The 16,451-nt window shown below is 39.9% G+C and overlaps 1 protein-coding gene and 1 long non-coding RNA gene across 4 annotated transcripts in view; one reads left to right on the forward strand and one right to left on the reverse strand.

Annotated features, from left to right (window-relative positions):
- The window catches only part of ADAMTS18 (ADAM metallopeptidase with thrombospondin type 1 motif 18), a 350,660-nt gene that overhangs the window by 2,887 nt on the left and 331,322 nt on the right, over positions 1-16,451 (reverse strand). For all 3 annotated transcript variants that reach the window (XM_036231505.1, XM_016128433.2, XM_016128432.2), the window contains 6 exons: positions 11,025-11,166; positions 8,624-8,750; positions 6,663-6,867; positions 5,215-5,400; positions 3,215-3,427; positions 925-1,072 (listed from right to left, as the gene is read on the reverse strand). In XM_036231505.1, the coding sequence (XP_036087398.1) occupies positions 925-1,072; positions 3,215-3,427; positions 5,215-5,400; positions 6,663-6,867; positions 8,624-8,750; positions 11,025-11,166 (1,021 nt within the window). The remainder of the gene's footprint in view (positions 1-924; positions 1,073-3,214; positions 3,428-5,214; positions 5,401-6,662; positions 6,868-8,623; positions 8,751-11,024; positions 11,167-16,451) is intronic.
- Positions 1,069-4,817, forward strand: LOC107501859. The gene is made up of 4 exons (XR_001594880.2): positions 1,069-1,192; positions 3,136-3,307; positions 3,417-3,606; positions 4,395-4,817. It is a non-coding gene; the product is annotated as an uncharacterized LOC107501859 (long non-coding RNA).

Consider the following 16,451-nt stretch of genomic DNA (forward strand, 5'->3'; position numbering starts at 1 on the left):
CTTCATCTCCCATAAGCTTTACGCTGAGAAAAGCTGCAGGTTTGGAGACTTCCAGCACTGCCTAGTAGTAGTCTGACTCTAAGCAACTGCTGTGTTGCTAGCTTTCTGGTCTTGTGCAAGCTTCAGATAAGATACGCGAGAAAGTAGAGTAACGAAAAGGGATGTGCAGAGCCAGAGCTCAGGCCATGAGAAGCAGATAAACGACAACAATGAAGATAGAGATGGGAAGTGATATGGACAGGGGAGATGAAGTGAGTCACCGTCCTGGATCTGGTTCACCGCAAACTGGAAAGCATGGGGTATGAGACTGGACAGTCGGGGAAAAGCTATGATTGGATAAAAAGAAAAAGCCAGTACATGATGGAAAATGTTCTTTAGCCCAAGGAAATCTGATTAGGTTGAACAAAATATTTTGTGGTGTCAGATTAATGTAAGTTGCTCTGGTGAGGAATAGTACATAGTTCATTCAGGTAACTGAATTTCCCATAAGCACTCACTGCCCTTCTTCTGAACTACTACTAAGTTGTAGTCCTAGGATAAGACATTCATGGTAATTTATCTTCTCAATTAAAATGTGAGCTCTTTGAGTGCAATTCTTGTCCACTCTTGCATTTCCACTGTCTTGCACCACAGTGGTTACTTATTCATTTGTTTGCTCAACTGAAATTTAGTTTAGAAGAATGGACTTGCAAGCTTTCAAATAAGAATTAATGATTAAAAAGCCCTATCATAGAATTAAATGTTCCCTGCATACAAGATCAGATCACTTTGAGTGGGAAACGGTGTCTTGTGTGTCTCCAAGGAGCACCGTTCACATGGACTTTGGTGTGAATGGCAGTCCCTAGAGGTGGGTTGTGTAACAAGGTGGGTGTTTGAAAAATTCTCTGAAGACTAGTAAAAGTGGAGTGTAGAGGTCCCTTTTACCTCTTTTTTCAGGAGCTGGACAAAAGTTGGTATTACAGGCACGTAGCACCGGAGGTTTCTGTTGGAGCAGACAACTTGAGGAAGGCCGGCCCTGCTGCACACAGTGGACAGATCGGGTCTGAACCCCTCCTCCACAGGTCACCGTGCACTGCAGGACAAGGAAGAGAGTCAAACATTCAGCTGGTGTGTCGGTGATCTCAAAGAGGAGTCTCCGTGCTGCATGACATTACCAAGACGTCTGCTGATAAAAAGGATCCTCCAGAGCCAGGTACATGTGCGAGCCATTTGATCTGATTAGAAGGGTCTCAGGCTAATGCTATCTCACCCGAGAGTGTGTGTCTCCCATTAGGCGGCTCATAAAGAAGAGAGCTTCCAGAAATACAGGAGCCACCATAAGAATGCAGAAACAAATACAGACACATCTAGGCAATTAAAAGCAGTATTTAAAGAATTCCAAATAATCTCTGCAGATGCAATAGTGGGGGAGATAGTTCAAAACGAGGACAGCAAAAGAAACGATACTCTGAGAGGGCCCAGCCAAATTCTGAGCTAGCGTGGTGGATGCAGTGCTTCCCAGGAGTCAATGATTGTACTGTCCAATTAGATATTTTTTAGAAAAAATGATTGTTAAAGACTGTTAAAGACATTTCATAACAACAAAACATCAGAAAAAGACAGCCCTTAAATTATTTTGTTTTGCTTTAAAAATTCCACTAATTATCCTTATTATGTTATTGCAGACAGGTGAAAACTCATCTTGGACAGGCATCACTATATAGACTGGTATCTGGGATGAAAAATTGGTTCAGGTGCAAAGAATATGATTTGGAATTAGGCTGAAATTCAAATATAGCTGTATGGTTATTATCAAACCAGGAGTTGGCAAACTTTTTCTGTAAAGGTAAACGTAGTGAGTATTTTAGGGTCTGTTGCAACTCTGCCTTTGTCGCACTAAAAACTTACAAAACAAGCAAGGGAGCAGATTGGCATGCTGGCAATTGTTTACAACAATCAATTTCCAAATCTTTTGAGTGAAATAATAATTTAAAAAAAAAAATCTATAGCAATAGGTGTAGCACCTAATACAGTGCCTAGCCAATTAGAGATATAAAATCATGCCAATATGATTTTCTTTCCTCCACGTTTTACTTCCTCAATCCTCTCAAACATATATATAGTTGACCCTTGAACAACACAGGGTTAGGGGTGCCAACCCTTGTGTGGGTGGAAATCCACATATAATTTTGACTCCTCCAAAACTTAATAGCCTGCTGTTGACTAGAAGTCTTAGTGATAACAGCTGATTAACACATAGTTTGTATATGGATGATATACTATATTTTTACAATTAAGTAAGCTAGAGAAAAGATGTTAAGAAAATCGTAAAAGAAAATATATTTACAGTGTTAATTGAAAAAAATCTGAGTATAAATGGACCTGTGCAATTCAAACCTATGTTGTTCAAGGGTCAACTATGTACACACATATATATGTATATACATTGCACAGGCACATAGAGACCTGCATGTGCTCACACATAATACCACCTCTGTGTTTCACAGTGAGGTGTGGGCAGCACCTCTCAAGCCAGCGAAGAACCACACATTTTTTTGGCCAGAATTCTGCGAGGACCAAACTCCAGCTTTGGATTCCTGAGAATATCTTGTTCTCTCAGACTTAGCCTCACATACTAATCCTACTAACAAGAACCAAACCAAAATTTCATCTAAGTCTCCGAGGAAAGAGGGTGCCACTAACATTGGATGAGCTGAGTGTCTTAACTCTCTGAGCTTTAGCTCCTTCATCCACAAAATCAGAACAGGAGTACATACTAATAAGACTGCTTCAGGATAAAGTGAGAGAATAGAGAAGGCACAGTAATGGTGTGACGGCTCTTAGCTATTACCACATTATTCGGAAACATGACATAACCAAAGGAGTCAACACTCTGAACAGCACTTCTAAAACACAGAAGACCCTAGTGGTGGTTTTAAAAGCAGGAGCCACTGCAAACATTAGCTCTACGTGACAAGCCGAGTACTAAGGGCTTCATATCATCTTACTCATTAAAAAGAAAACTTTGTAAGATATTGTCATCTCAATTTTGGAAATGTGAAAACTGAGACTCGCAGATTATGTAATTGCCCAGGGCCACCCAGGTGGTGGAGCTGGCCATGAAACTCAAGCCCTTTGTTCTTCACATTTGGACAGGTCCCTCGCATTAGCCCTTGGTGGACTGACTGCTTTTTCTGAATCTTCACCTAAACCTTGTCAATCTGCATGTGCTCACCTGTTGCCATGGTGATGAATACCATCCAGCTGCCACACTGTACACTGGACGGACTGGACAGGCCCCTCGGTTGCAGGTTTCTTCCAAGTCCAGGTTTGGTTTCTTAATATTGCGGCACCTTCGCTCTGGGAAGGTTATCAGCTTTCCCTGGAAGGCCTTCTCGCTGCATTTCATTTGCCTCTTCCTCACACCCGAACCACAGGTGACAGAACACTAGGAGCCAAGAAAGGAGACATTGAGTATGCAGAGCTGCACGGTCAAGTCTGTGGAGCAGATGCGTTCCACCCGAAGGATGCACCGTCCACATGAAACCAGGGGGATGGGATGATGGCAGGTCAACCACACACGGACAAGGATTCTAAAAATAGAGCACCAGGTCCCTCATGCTACAGGTGAGAAAACCAGAAGCCAGAGAATGTCAGTCACTTTCCCAAAACCACAGAGCTCATCAGCACCATAAAACAAAATAAGGCAGAGTCCAGAGAAAGACGAAATGGCAGAGGATGGGATCAGGGTCTGTGTATAGTGTTTATTTGGATGTCCCGGTTTGGGCCCCTATGGACCCAGGCTGACCTGTGACTAAGAAGCTGGGAGTCTATGCCAAGGAGGCAGGGCCGAGAGATGAGAGTTAGAGGCAGCTGGGTGGGAGGAACCACCATTCAATAATTGTTCCTTATTTTAAGCCTGCCTTGGCCTAGATGTAACCTGGTGTAGGGTTATGGCAGAAAGTGAGAAGGGTGGAGACTAATGAAATTAACGTGAGAAAACTTGTTTTTGTTTTAAGTATTTTAAACATTATTATGGGGCCTTGATGAACTGAATAAGAATTGGCCTCAGTATAACAATAAAGGATGACACTGAGCTTCATACTCAAATAGCTCTGTGAAGGAGATGCAAATGGTGGCTTCATTGTACAGGTGAGAAAATGAGGCTTAGCCGTGGTAAGTGGTGAGCCTAAGGTCACACCTAGAGCGAATCCTGAAGGCTGCCTTCAGGTCCAAGTGTGTAGCCGTTAGGGCATAATGTCTCTAAGAAAATGCGCAAGGAAAAGAGATGGACATATAACTATATTTATCATTTAGAGAGAATAAAAGGACATTGATGGAAAAGATCCAGAGGCTAGAATCTCCTCCTCTAGTGGACCTGCCCATCCTCACTGCTGACCTTTTCTTTTTCTCAGCATCTTCCTCACCAGACCAGACTCAAGAGCAGAGACCTCGTCTCACAGGCTACCTGGTCTACTTCCGGCTTGGCTCCTTTTCTCACGTTTCCTGTGTCTGAACTCAGCTGAATTTCCCAAGCCAGAAAGCTAGGTGGCATCTTCCAGTCTTCCCTTCCTTCTACCCCTACACATGCCCGAAGGTACCAAATGGTCTCTCTAGGAGCTCTCAAAGATGTGGCCTTTCTCTATCCCAGAAACGCATCTTTTGTCTTAATTACTGCAAACTCACACAAGTGCCTTTCCTGCCTCGCATCAGGCCCCTTGTCTCTTAAATAAAAACCTGTTCGTTCCACTCCTTTGTTTAAAATTTTAATTGGCTCCTCAACACCTTCACGATCTGTCCCTAATAGTGTCCAGCTCCATCACACCCCTGTTCCATTCTTAGTGCTATATTCTCTCCCCTGCACGGGGTGCATCCTCTGTCTGGAACAACCTTTGCCCGACTCCTGCTCATCCTTTGGGCTCACACTTCCTGGAAAGTCTCTTCTGACAAGGATTCTTCCCAGCATCAGGCTGGGTGGACCTCAAGCTCTCCCATGGAAGTATAGACCCTATCACAGCACTCTGCATACCATACCTCTGTTTTCCTGCCACCACTGCCCATCAGGGCAATGGGTGCTGTATTAACATTAGATGAAGAAATCAAGAGGAAAAGATGAACAGTTGGTACCTGGTACATGAGTGTGGAATAGAAGCTTTGAGCCTCTGGATGCTGGTGGGTGAGCTGAGCATTAAATAAAGACAAACCCCAAACCCAGCAGTACATCTGAACTCATACCTCACTCCAGGAAGACACCGCCCACTGTAGCCGGTTGTTTCTGGGGCATCGTCCTAGGACACAGCCCTCCTGCGCCTCTGGTCTCGGGGTGCCGGAGCACAGGCTGTCAGGGAGGCCTTCTCCCGCGGAAGAGCTTTTACACAGGATTTCGCGTTTCCTCACCCCTCGCCCACAAGTCTTGGAACACTGAAATGGAAAAAAAAAAAAAAATGAAAGCTGTTTGCATGCTAGTTTCAAATGATTTTCAAGTTCTCAAAAATATACTTTCAAAACAAAAAAAATACCCTCTCAAAATATTTCCATGTAAAATGTGAGGTAAACTTCATGAATTAAAAGCCACTTTTTGAGAAACCCGCCACCCGTTTCCTGTACCTCTGCCCACCACACAGCCCTTTGAATTCTCCTTTTGTAAATAACTAATTCTGAAAAAGATTAGACTCAACACCATGTATTGCTTAGATGTCCCCTGTAGTAAATGAACCTGCTCCCTCATTTTATAAGTACACCTAAGCATGTGTGAAGATGTTCTTTCCCACTCCCAGCTCCTTATTCCCTTAACAAATATAGTCCTAACATTAAAAAAAAAATGTCCTATCATTAAAAATGTAACACCTTATTCTGACCTCTGTCGGGGATATGGCTGTGCACTGCTAACCTCAATCAGACGTCAAGCCCCTCCTCAATATAATATGCCCTCAAGGAAAACAGCAGAAATGTGCTACCTGGATTCATAATCCAGGCAATGAAATTCCTGAATTTATTATTCCCTAAAATTGTCTTGCCATCCATGATTTAGCAGAGGCTGGGCCATCACAGCAAAGTTCTCACCCTTGGCACAAGGTGGACCATGTAATTTGTCAGGAGCTGTAGGATTTTTACCTCTACCACCTAGATGCCAATAGTACCCATTCCCCCATTGTGACGATCAAAAATGTCTCAATATTGCTAAATTCGGGATTTTCCCCCATTTGAGAACCTCTGAGTTGCAAATGACAGATCGTTCTATGCCTCTTCTAACTTAATAACTTTGTACCTTTCACTGGGGGTTGTGACAACAGCAAACTTTATGCCCAGCACCTCTCTATTCTTTTAACCCTACCTCTTTCAATGAAGCAAGAGTTAGAATCCTTTTTATGCCTTATTCTTTGCACATTCCATTTGTGTTGGAGAATTCAGTAGCCAGTTTCATCTGCCAGTCCTCTGACACTCAAACCCTGTTTATCTACATGGCCCCCAACACTCTCGTTTCTGGACTTCTAAGGATCCCCAAACTGAGGGTTACATAAGAATTATTTTAAAAAATCTAATTAAAATACCCCATCACATTAGCTCAGTGTGATTCTCATGAAGGTGTATACTGCTGAGAACCTCTTGGGAAGCAGATAATTTTTGTCACCCTCATTTGCCATGGGGAACAAGACCAATGACTCTAAGTCTTTCCCAGTTACCTGAGACCAGGGCCCGAGGCTCCACTCTGGAGGACAGGCATGGCTGTTGCAGACTTGAACTTGCGTGGGTGTGCTCACCGGGCAGAGCGAATGCAGCACGGCTACCTCCTTTTGGAAAGGCTTCTTCTGGACACACTGGATTTTCCGGCTCTGCTGGCCCCTTGCACATGACTTGCTGCACACGCTCCATTCACCTGGCTTCCAACTTAGAGTGAAAAACAAAATTACTTCCACTGAAGCTGAGACTCTGGCTCATCACTTCCAAAGCAGTTATTGCAAAAGGCGAACCACCTGATGAAAGCCTTAGATCGATTTTAGGACCAATAAGGGTGATTCATACTAATTATTCTTCTATAGATTCTGAAGCCTACACTAATGTGGTCCAGTTATAGGGAGTCACATTTAGTCACCACATAGTTCTGGGGAAAAATACATTCCTGTCCTCCACAGGGGAAGAAACATGTGCCATCTGGAAATCTGAGCCATTCATTCATTTGGCCAGATTTACTGGGATCCTAACTTTATGCCAAGGACTCTCCTGGGCATTAGGGTTGGAAAAATGAAGGAGGTGATGTCCTTTCCATCAGGAGCCTACAACACAGTGAGGAGGCAGATATATGAACAAAAAAAGACAATGCTTTCTGATAACAGCCACAATAGAAGTGACACTACAATGAGGCTAATGGAAGAGTGCTGTGTGTGTGTGTAGGCACACACACGTGAGAGGGATATGTGTGTGTGTGTGTGTGTGTGCATGCAGGAGAGAGGGGCGCATTCAGAGAAGGTCTCCCAGAGCATATTTCTAAGCAGTCACCCCAGCTACTTGTCTGATTGGTCTTAAAATTTACTGATAGAGGTGTAACCTTGCATTCTTTATTTACACATTGCCAGGTCACTTTTTCACAGCAGTCTGAGACTTGGTGTATATTTGAAAGGCAATCAACTTAAACTATTAATCTTTTTTAACATGGTATCAAATAAAATAATTCCTTGTATTTTATGAGATACAGCCTCCAAATTTCTTTCTCCTATTTCTGTTTAGAGTACAGCTGGCTCCAGATTCTAAGAGAAAAACTGGGCCGACAATTGAACATATGGGATTGGTGGATAGCTAAGGCCCCAAACAATTATGACAAATACACTATTTATAAAGGAAAAAAATAAATGTATGTATATAAAAATATTGTGCAATATAATTGTATGACCACAAAGCAAACACTACTTATTAAGATGATCTGAAACATTAGTGAACACAAAACATTGCTTGAAAAGAAACTCTGTCAATTCTATATAAATACATTTGGCAGAAGATAAATCACACAAGAAAAGACTTTATTTAGCTGGGAAGATTATTTAAAATTAGTGTTCAAACAAGAGTGTGGCTAAAATCCATCCAAAAACAAACCCACTGAGCTTCCCATAGGGTACTATCATCAAAAGTGGATTACTATTTGGCCTCTCTACCCCTTTCTTTTTAGTTTGTGTCTTGCTACTGTATAATTTACATTTGGGGTTTCACGGTCTGTATAGTATGATTTTTAAATTTTCGATGACTATATAAAATTAAGCACATAACCACAAGTAAATTTAACTAATACAGGAATCTGTGTTATTTAAATATCTGTTTTAGTTTAGAGGAGTCTATGTAAAGGCTATATATATATATATATATATATATATATATATATATATTAAAAAAATCTTACTAAAAACAAATATCTTTATATCCCAATGGTAGGTTTGCATAGCCAGAGTAAATTGAATGTCTAGAGAAAATTTGTATCATTCAAGTTTATATTTTAACCTCAACTACTTTCTTTTATTACTTTTTTGGGGCATCCTATCTATTTATGCATCACTTTAGATCAGAAGCATTGACAGTGGACTTTAACTATCTCATACCAACAGTAAAGGCATACGAAGTACAAATATAACCAGAAAGACATTTCCAGATGACTTACTAGGCAGGGCAGGAGAAAGCATTGCATACTTTGGGTTCAGTTGCTGGCTTGGTTCTTGCATTGCAGAATGAGGAATTGACTTGAGTATTTTGATCTCGTAAGCAAATGGCCTTTACACTTATATAACCTAATAAGACATCAAAAGTTACAAAGTAAAAAGTACAAATAACCAATTCAATTTAATTTTCAAATTCAATTTGATTTACCAGAGTTCTGATATTTTATTTAAGATCCATATATTGTGTAGAGAATGCCTCCTTTAAATTAAATCTGCAACTGATTTGAATTCCATTTTCCCCTGAGATAACAGTTTTCATACATTAATAATTTTAACATGTAGCTTCTTCATTTTCCAGGCCGCTGTGGATCCTAGGACCACAAAGTGTTACATACGACCTTTGGGAAACAGGACAGTTGTAAAGGAAACATCCACCAACTGTAATTCACACTATATACATCTAATGGATGATGTTCTTCAAAGAAAAACCATTGGTGAATTATGCATGAAACTCTAGGATTATGCTTTTCCACAAAGCATGTTCTATCTATGAGTATAACGCACGTATAAACAAAAAGTTGAAAAAAAAAAAAATGTTGAGCTCACTGAAAATGTATTTGCACCTGTCAGCTAGGTCTGTTTTTTGTTGGTCTGTGTTAGTGGCATTCTATGATCTTGCTTTCAATGTTGGTTTCAGGACTTCTCATCAAAGGCATAAGTTGTTTTGTGAATAACGTATTTGTCAGTTTCCCAAATCAGAATGCTGCCTCCTCTTTGAATTGTGTTTGTTTCTATTTACTTGTGCTTTACCTTAAAATGGAATCTGAGAAGCAATGAAAAGTCACCCCTGCTCTAACGATTAGGTTGAAGTAGGTTTGCTTTCAGGAAGACTAATCAAAACTACACTGGCATTCCCTAAAATTAAGAGTTCACTTCTGGAGAACTTAATCATTTGGACCCTTCTTCTTATGTGCCTTGGACGCACCATGGTCTGTGAGTCAGTCATGTGAAGGGATCACTAAGTCCAGGCAAGAGGGAACCCCACGGTGAACCCCTCCAGCACCCCGTCTTGGTTGGATTTATTCCTTGTAAATGGATAATGGACCAAATTTCTCTCCTTCCCAAGGAGGTGTGCTCTCCCTCGAATGCCAGAAAGTGCTTACAAATGGTCTCGAAGAACACTTGATATATGAAAAACTGCTCATGCTCCAAGACTAAGTAAAAAAGAGGGAAGATATGTCTATAGCATGGTTTCTGTGCTATAAAAACAAACAAAAAACCCAAAATGATACCTAAGGCAAATATATGTTTGCGTACATCAAATGTATTTTTACATTTGCATAATACAAAGAATAGCATGATATAGACCAAAGTATTTACATTGGCTATTACTGATTAAAGGATTATGGAGTTTATTTTTATTCTTTACAGTATATTGCCTTAATATAACTATAAATGGTTATTAATAAAAATATTTTTAATTTTATTAAAAAATTATTTCTTCATATTTTGTTAATTAACATGAGCACCTGAAGAATAGGCCTAAGAATTTCTGAATTTCTGAATTTTCTATACTTTTTCTCATTCCAAGATGGCTCATTTTGCTTAGTGAGATGGACACAGAAGATTCATTGTCTCCAGGTACTCTGAATATGAGGAAATGAGTAACTACCCTTCATGCTTTGGTTCATGGACCTATTTATGGACTTTCATTCCTTTTCCAAAAGGGGTGAGTGAATGTGACAAAGATTGACTTACGAAAAATATGTGATGTTTTTGGATCTCAACAAAATGCCTGCCTTCTACTCTCTGAGAGGACAGCTATTGTTTTTCCTTCCTTATAGGGTTATTTCTCAGATTTAATCCGTCTTCCTACTGAGAGAGCCTTTGTTGACCTCACCCCTCAGGGGATGGAATGGCACCATATCCACATTTCAGGGAGCTGTGTAAGTCTGCTCCGCATGTGTTCTCACTTGCCATGACCCTACCTTCCGCGAGTCCCAGTGGAAGTTGTTATAAAGTCAGGACAGGGAGAAACTAAACTGTAAGCCTAAATATATACATACATACATATATATATATATATTTAAGTATAAATATATATGTATGCATATATTCTTATATTTATAAATACACATATATATTTTATATATTTTCCCCCATAAGTTTCTGATGTATAACTTTTGAGTTCTGGTTATGGTTGACTTGAGTTTTGTGAGAACTGGTTTTTTTCTACACATGAAAATCCTCAAATAGTACAATAATATTTGCTTTTTACAGTGATGATTCCCATAAAAGACAGTTCTTTTGTTGCTTATTTGAACCACACAATTTAAAGAAGCCTGAAGTGAAAGAACCTGTTTTAAGAAGAGAGCTGGAAGATGGAATTAAGAAATCAACTACCTCCACCGCAGGGGACAGAGCAGTTCGAATGTACTGTGCTCCAGGCATGAAAGTGTCTTTCCGTGGCTGGCTGAGTTCCACTCATGACCTTGGGAAGTGCATACTTCCAAGCTATGCCCGGATTTTTGCCTTGCATCAGAATCTGGACAGTGTAAGATAAAATCAGAGATCAAGACAGGTCAGACCCCAGAATTCCAGAAATCTCACTGAACATTTTAAAGATATTTGCATGACATTGTGACCTTAGAGTTGGTTCACATCATTGTTCCCATTTGTTTTATGTTGATTTAAAGTTTTCCCATGACACTTTAAAATGTGTACCTCCATTATCACCAAAACTGATTTAGATAGATGCTAATGTAGGGAAACTGACATGACATTTGCCATAAGCCCACAACACTCAACTCTAGGTATAATTTAATTTTAAACAATAATTGCATTAATAAAGCAAAGAAATTTTTTTTACAGTATACTGAAAGAAAGATGGTCACATTGTGAGGTCTTAATCTTCACATTAAACTTAAAAGCTTAGCATGGTAATGACACACAGTGGTACCCCACAGATCATGGCTAAAACTCTATTTACATATATCCATTTTTATGACTCACCTTGGGCCACAATTTACAATCCCTGTCCTGGGTGCCAGTAGAAGCTGGGCACAAGGGACACACTCCAGAAACCTCAGAATACCCCACTTAGAGTTGCCTATCATCAACTTTAGAATCCAAGCAGATTTCCAACAGGGTTTCCAAAGAGAATTTGTCCAAAGAGAATGGGTCTGTTAACTGTGTGTCAGGATGAGCAGATAAGACAAAAAGAAATATGGAATAAATTTAACCTTGGAAGGGCAAGGATTTAGGATAAATCTGATCCTACAAGCTCTGACTACTAAAATAAGAGCAATCATTTACAGGCACATTCAAGGTGCCAGGTACTTGCTTTTTTTTTTTTTTCCCCCCTATGCATTATCTCAAAACATTCCTCTAACAACTCTGTAAAGTCGCTGCCTGTTTTTTCATTCGAGAAACTGAGAAGACCTTGTATATGATCACACAGGTAACTAGTGAATGAGCTTAAAACAGAACTTACGGCTTACAACGAAATGTGCTTAAACACTACAATATAACACCTTGTTTTTGGTGTAGGCAAAGGTTATCTGCATTCCTTCCTTCCTTCTTTCCTGAACTACTCCTTTCTTCTTTCAAGCTCCAAACATGAATATAAATAGCTAGTTGTCTCTGCCCCATGAGTCTTGTGGAAAATTCTTTACCACGAGAACTGGGCATTCATGCCCAAGAAGCAAAGCAGATTTCCAGTTAAAAATAGAAACCTCTGGCTCTATCACTGTCTGGTGGGATCTCACCTCAATTAAAGCTGGGTGGGTGGCAGCTGTTAAAGGACCTCCATTCGCCAGACCGCTCCTTAGGATGCTACCGTATGATTTCCACTTTACTATTAGCTTAAATGTCTCCAGAATATTATGGCTTACTCTAAAGATTTCATGGTGTACACATCATTTGTTCTACTCAAAAAAAAAAAATCTTGGTGCTTCCCCAAAACAACCAAAATGTTGATGGCTCTTTGTTCCCTGCACTCCCAAAACAAAAACAAAATACAACAGGTAGTACCATTTAAAACGGATAAATGCCAAATTCTCAGTCACCAAAGAAAATTTTCTCAAAATCCAGGTCCTTGGGTTTTTTTTTTTAGTTCTGAGAATCTTTCTGGTCTTTGCTTTTCTTATTTTTGCGGCTAAGTCATACAACTGCTCTTGGACTCATATGTTCAATTATGTTATAACATTTTATACATTTCGAGTAAGTAGCATGTTTTCCTTGAGATTTTTGCAGTGCTTCTATTAATGCCTTCATGTGATACTTAGTAAGCAGACACTAGAGTTTTAGTCATGATCAAACTAGAATTTTGAGAGACATTTTATATTCAGAAGATAATCCTGATGCTCACTGATTGTTCAACTCAATTTCTCCTTCACTTAAAGTAGTATCTCAAATGCAACATTTTGGTTGCTATTTTCTTAATGCAATAGAAATGCAGAGATCTTGTAGGGGAGAAAATAATGCGGTGCACCACATGTACCTGTGTGGTGATAAAATACAGGTGAAACGCCTAAGCGTTACAGTGAGCTCAGGCTCTGGGGCAGGATGATCTCACAGGGCAGTGGCATTGGATCACACGTGCTTGTAAGGAAAGCATATTCAAGTGGAAGTGTGACAGGGAACGAAATCCGCCCCCTTGTCTCCACTTCCTAGGACCACCCATTCCCCCCATTCAAATGAAATCCTGACTTTTACTGCCATAGGGGAAAGTGAACCCCAATGGAAATGCAAAGAAAATTAAAAATAACATTAGTCCTTGCTTTTGGAATTTCGAGTACTTATATTCTGGAGATTTAACAGTGGTTTAACACCTTTTCAACAGGCATTTGAAACATATTCTACTTTCAACTTTTAGACAGATTGTAGAACCTGAGCCATACATGGCATGTGGTTTCACTGTAAACCATTTCTAAGTGTTTCTGTGAACAGCAGGATATATTTAAGAAAACATTTAGACTATGCAGATGAAAGTGTCATCACTATTAAACAAACAAAAACAACCAAGATGTCAAGTTTCCACCAGGTCTCCAATAAAGTCAACCATAAAAAACTATCAATGCTACTAACAAGAGAATTTGGACAGCCTCCCCTGTCAAGCCTGTTTCTGCATCTGCGGCCGCACGCTCCTCTGCTTCTGTTACCCAGGCTGCACTGCCCTGGATCCTATCTTAGTCCAGACGGTCCCTCCTGCTCCAGGGCCGTCCTCCCTCGGCTACTTACGGATGCCACCACACAGCTGCCCTCTCTTACTTGAGCCTCACTGAAATTTCTGTCTATTGGATCACTCCCATCAGCATCCGAATATGCTATGATATCTCTCATCTTAAGGAAAAAAAATTATTTTATCTCCACATATCCTTCTATTTCATGCCTGATTTCACTGTCTCTCTTTAAAGCAAAAAATCCACCGAGAGTTGTCTGCTCTCCATCTCCTCGTCTTTCCTCGTAAGCCCACGATCCTTCTCTATCAGGTGTGTCTCTCTCCACCATGTCACTGAGACTGCTCTTTCAAGGGAATCTTGTTACATCCAGTAGTTCGCAGGCCTCGTCTGTCTCAACCAATCATCAGCATCGGACGTAATTGATCACTTCCTCCTTTCTTTGCCACCGGAACTTTCTCGGTTCTTTTCCTGACTCACTGACCTTCATTTCTAGTCTCCTTTGCTGAATCTCTTTATCTCCTAACTATTCAATATCAAAATAACCTCTAATCTCTTGACATTTTCTCTTATTTATCTATACCTACTTTTCTGTTACTTTTATATACAATCTACATGTTGACCACTCCCAGATCCATAACTCTACACCAGTGCTTTCCAATAGAACTTTCTACAATGATGATAATACACTAAAGTCCTGTGTTGTTCCACATGGTAGCCACAAGCCACGTGTGACTATTGAGCACTAGAATATTGGTGTGATTAAAGAACAAAATATTGGTGTAATTAAAAAACAAAACTTTACATTTATTTAAAATCTAAATTTGAATAACCATGTGTGCATAGTGGCTACACAGTATAGTTGTAGATGAAACTCATTTTCTGACTTCCATGTTCATACATTTAACTGCCTACTCAGCTTCTGTACTGGAATATTTAAAAGGTATATCAATGTCCAACACTGAACTCATGAGTTTCCTCCCTGTTCTTCTCAATCTCCTAAAAAGAGCAACCCAAATCCTTGTAAGTGTTCGGGCCAAAATAAAAAGTTGGAGGCACTCTGATCTCCTCTCTTTTTCTCATACTCCACAACGAATCGATCAGGGAATGGTGCTCTCTTCACTTTCAGTGCACCTCGAATCTGACCATGTCTCGCTTTGTCTGCTGCTGCTGCTGCCCTGGTCTAAGCTGCCATCGTCTCTTCTGATTCCTATGATCATGGCACTCTGAAGGGGAGGAAATGAGACAGGTCCACACTTAAAAATAATACAGTGAGTGACTTATGAGGTTAAAAACAAAATGCCATGGAACCTGCAAAGGAAATCATGCCGTCGTGCAACTGGGGGAGGAGGTCACGTCCATGCAAAAGCTTTGTAGCTGTCACTTAATTAATAACGTATCTTGGGGGATAATTTCAGCAAAAAAAAGCCACAAAACAAGAGAATTTCAGTTTTCTTTGAGGATTTCTACTCCCCTCGAAAGTTTCCCATCTGCCTTCCCTCATAGCTTAAACAAAAACATGTATAAACATCCCTTGAAAAGTAAAACTCTTGAGCAAAAATTAAGTAGCAAACAATATTTAATAGCAAGACAACAACTAATCTATTTCATGTTATCAAGTTAATAAGTTTACTTAGCCAAAGCAAGAAGAGAAATAACTTATACAATTTACTGTAAATGATCACAGGATTATGCAACTTTAAATTACTAACTCATAAAACCCATAGTGGATGGTTATTGCTGTATTACTATTACAGTTTTATAGCCAATGGTATATAGGACATGTTGTTGATATTTTATTTGTTGAATGTATTAATGTATTCAGTGAATGCATAAGGGAATAAAAGACTTTCAATTCTATAAAATCGAATGACTCGAGGCCTGACTATAATGTCCAGTGCAACTTTATGTAAGTTCACATACAGGACTGTGTGTGTGATCACATAGGTGAAAGACAATATTTGCATCAACCAGCAGAAAGCTGACTTTATTTTAGCAACAGCTCATAAAGGCCTCTTAAAGAGAGTAATTATTTAAACAAATAGATGCCAAGACCCAATGTATAAAAGATGAGCATTTGCCCATTATAACATGTTATTTGCTTCTCAGTAATAATTAAGGTATTTCTCTGCCCTTTTCTTTACCCTGTGTTGAGGAGAAAAGTGACCAAGAACAGAATATACAGTAGTAGTCACCCGCCTTTCCTATTTTTACTATTTCTTTTGGAAACAAACTGTCTGGCTAATAGAATAGAGATTTTCAAAGGGACTAGGCTTTTTTAAAAAATCAATCCTACCCTTGAGAATGGCTACATAATTTCTGGGGGCCAGAGCAAAATGCAAATGCAAGGCCCTTAATTTTTAAAAATTATAAAGAATTTCAAGTTGGTAGCAAAGCATTAAGCCAAACGTCAGGCCCTTCTGTGCATGAGGTCCTGGGCAGCTCTGCAGGTTCCACACCCACGAAGCTGGCTCTGTCCACCATAACGTGGAGGTATGCTCACCTGAATCAGTTTTAAGACACAATTTAAAACTTCCCAAATTCCAAATAGCCCTGTGGTCTAATAACGACTCTGCCCATTCTTCCTAGATGGAGGCTATAGCCCCTAATTTGGTGGGCTTATTTATACCTCCGTATCTCAGTGTAACCA

The sequence above is a fragment of the Rousettus aegyptiacus genome, unplaced genomic scaffold (genome assembly GCF_014176215.1).
Source record: "Rousettus aegyptiacus isolate mRouAeg1 unplaced genomic scaffold, mRouAeg1.p scaffold_m13_p_14, whole genome shotgun sequence".
In the NCBI taxonomy this organism is placed as follows: Eukaryota; Metazoa; Chordata; class Mammalia; order Chiroptera; family Pteropodidae; genus Rousettus; species Rousettus aegyptiacus.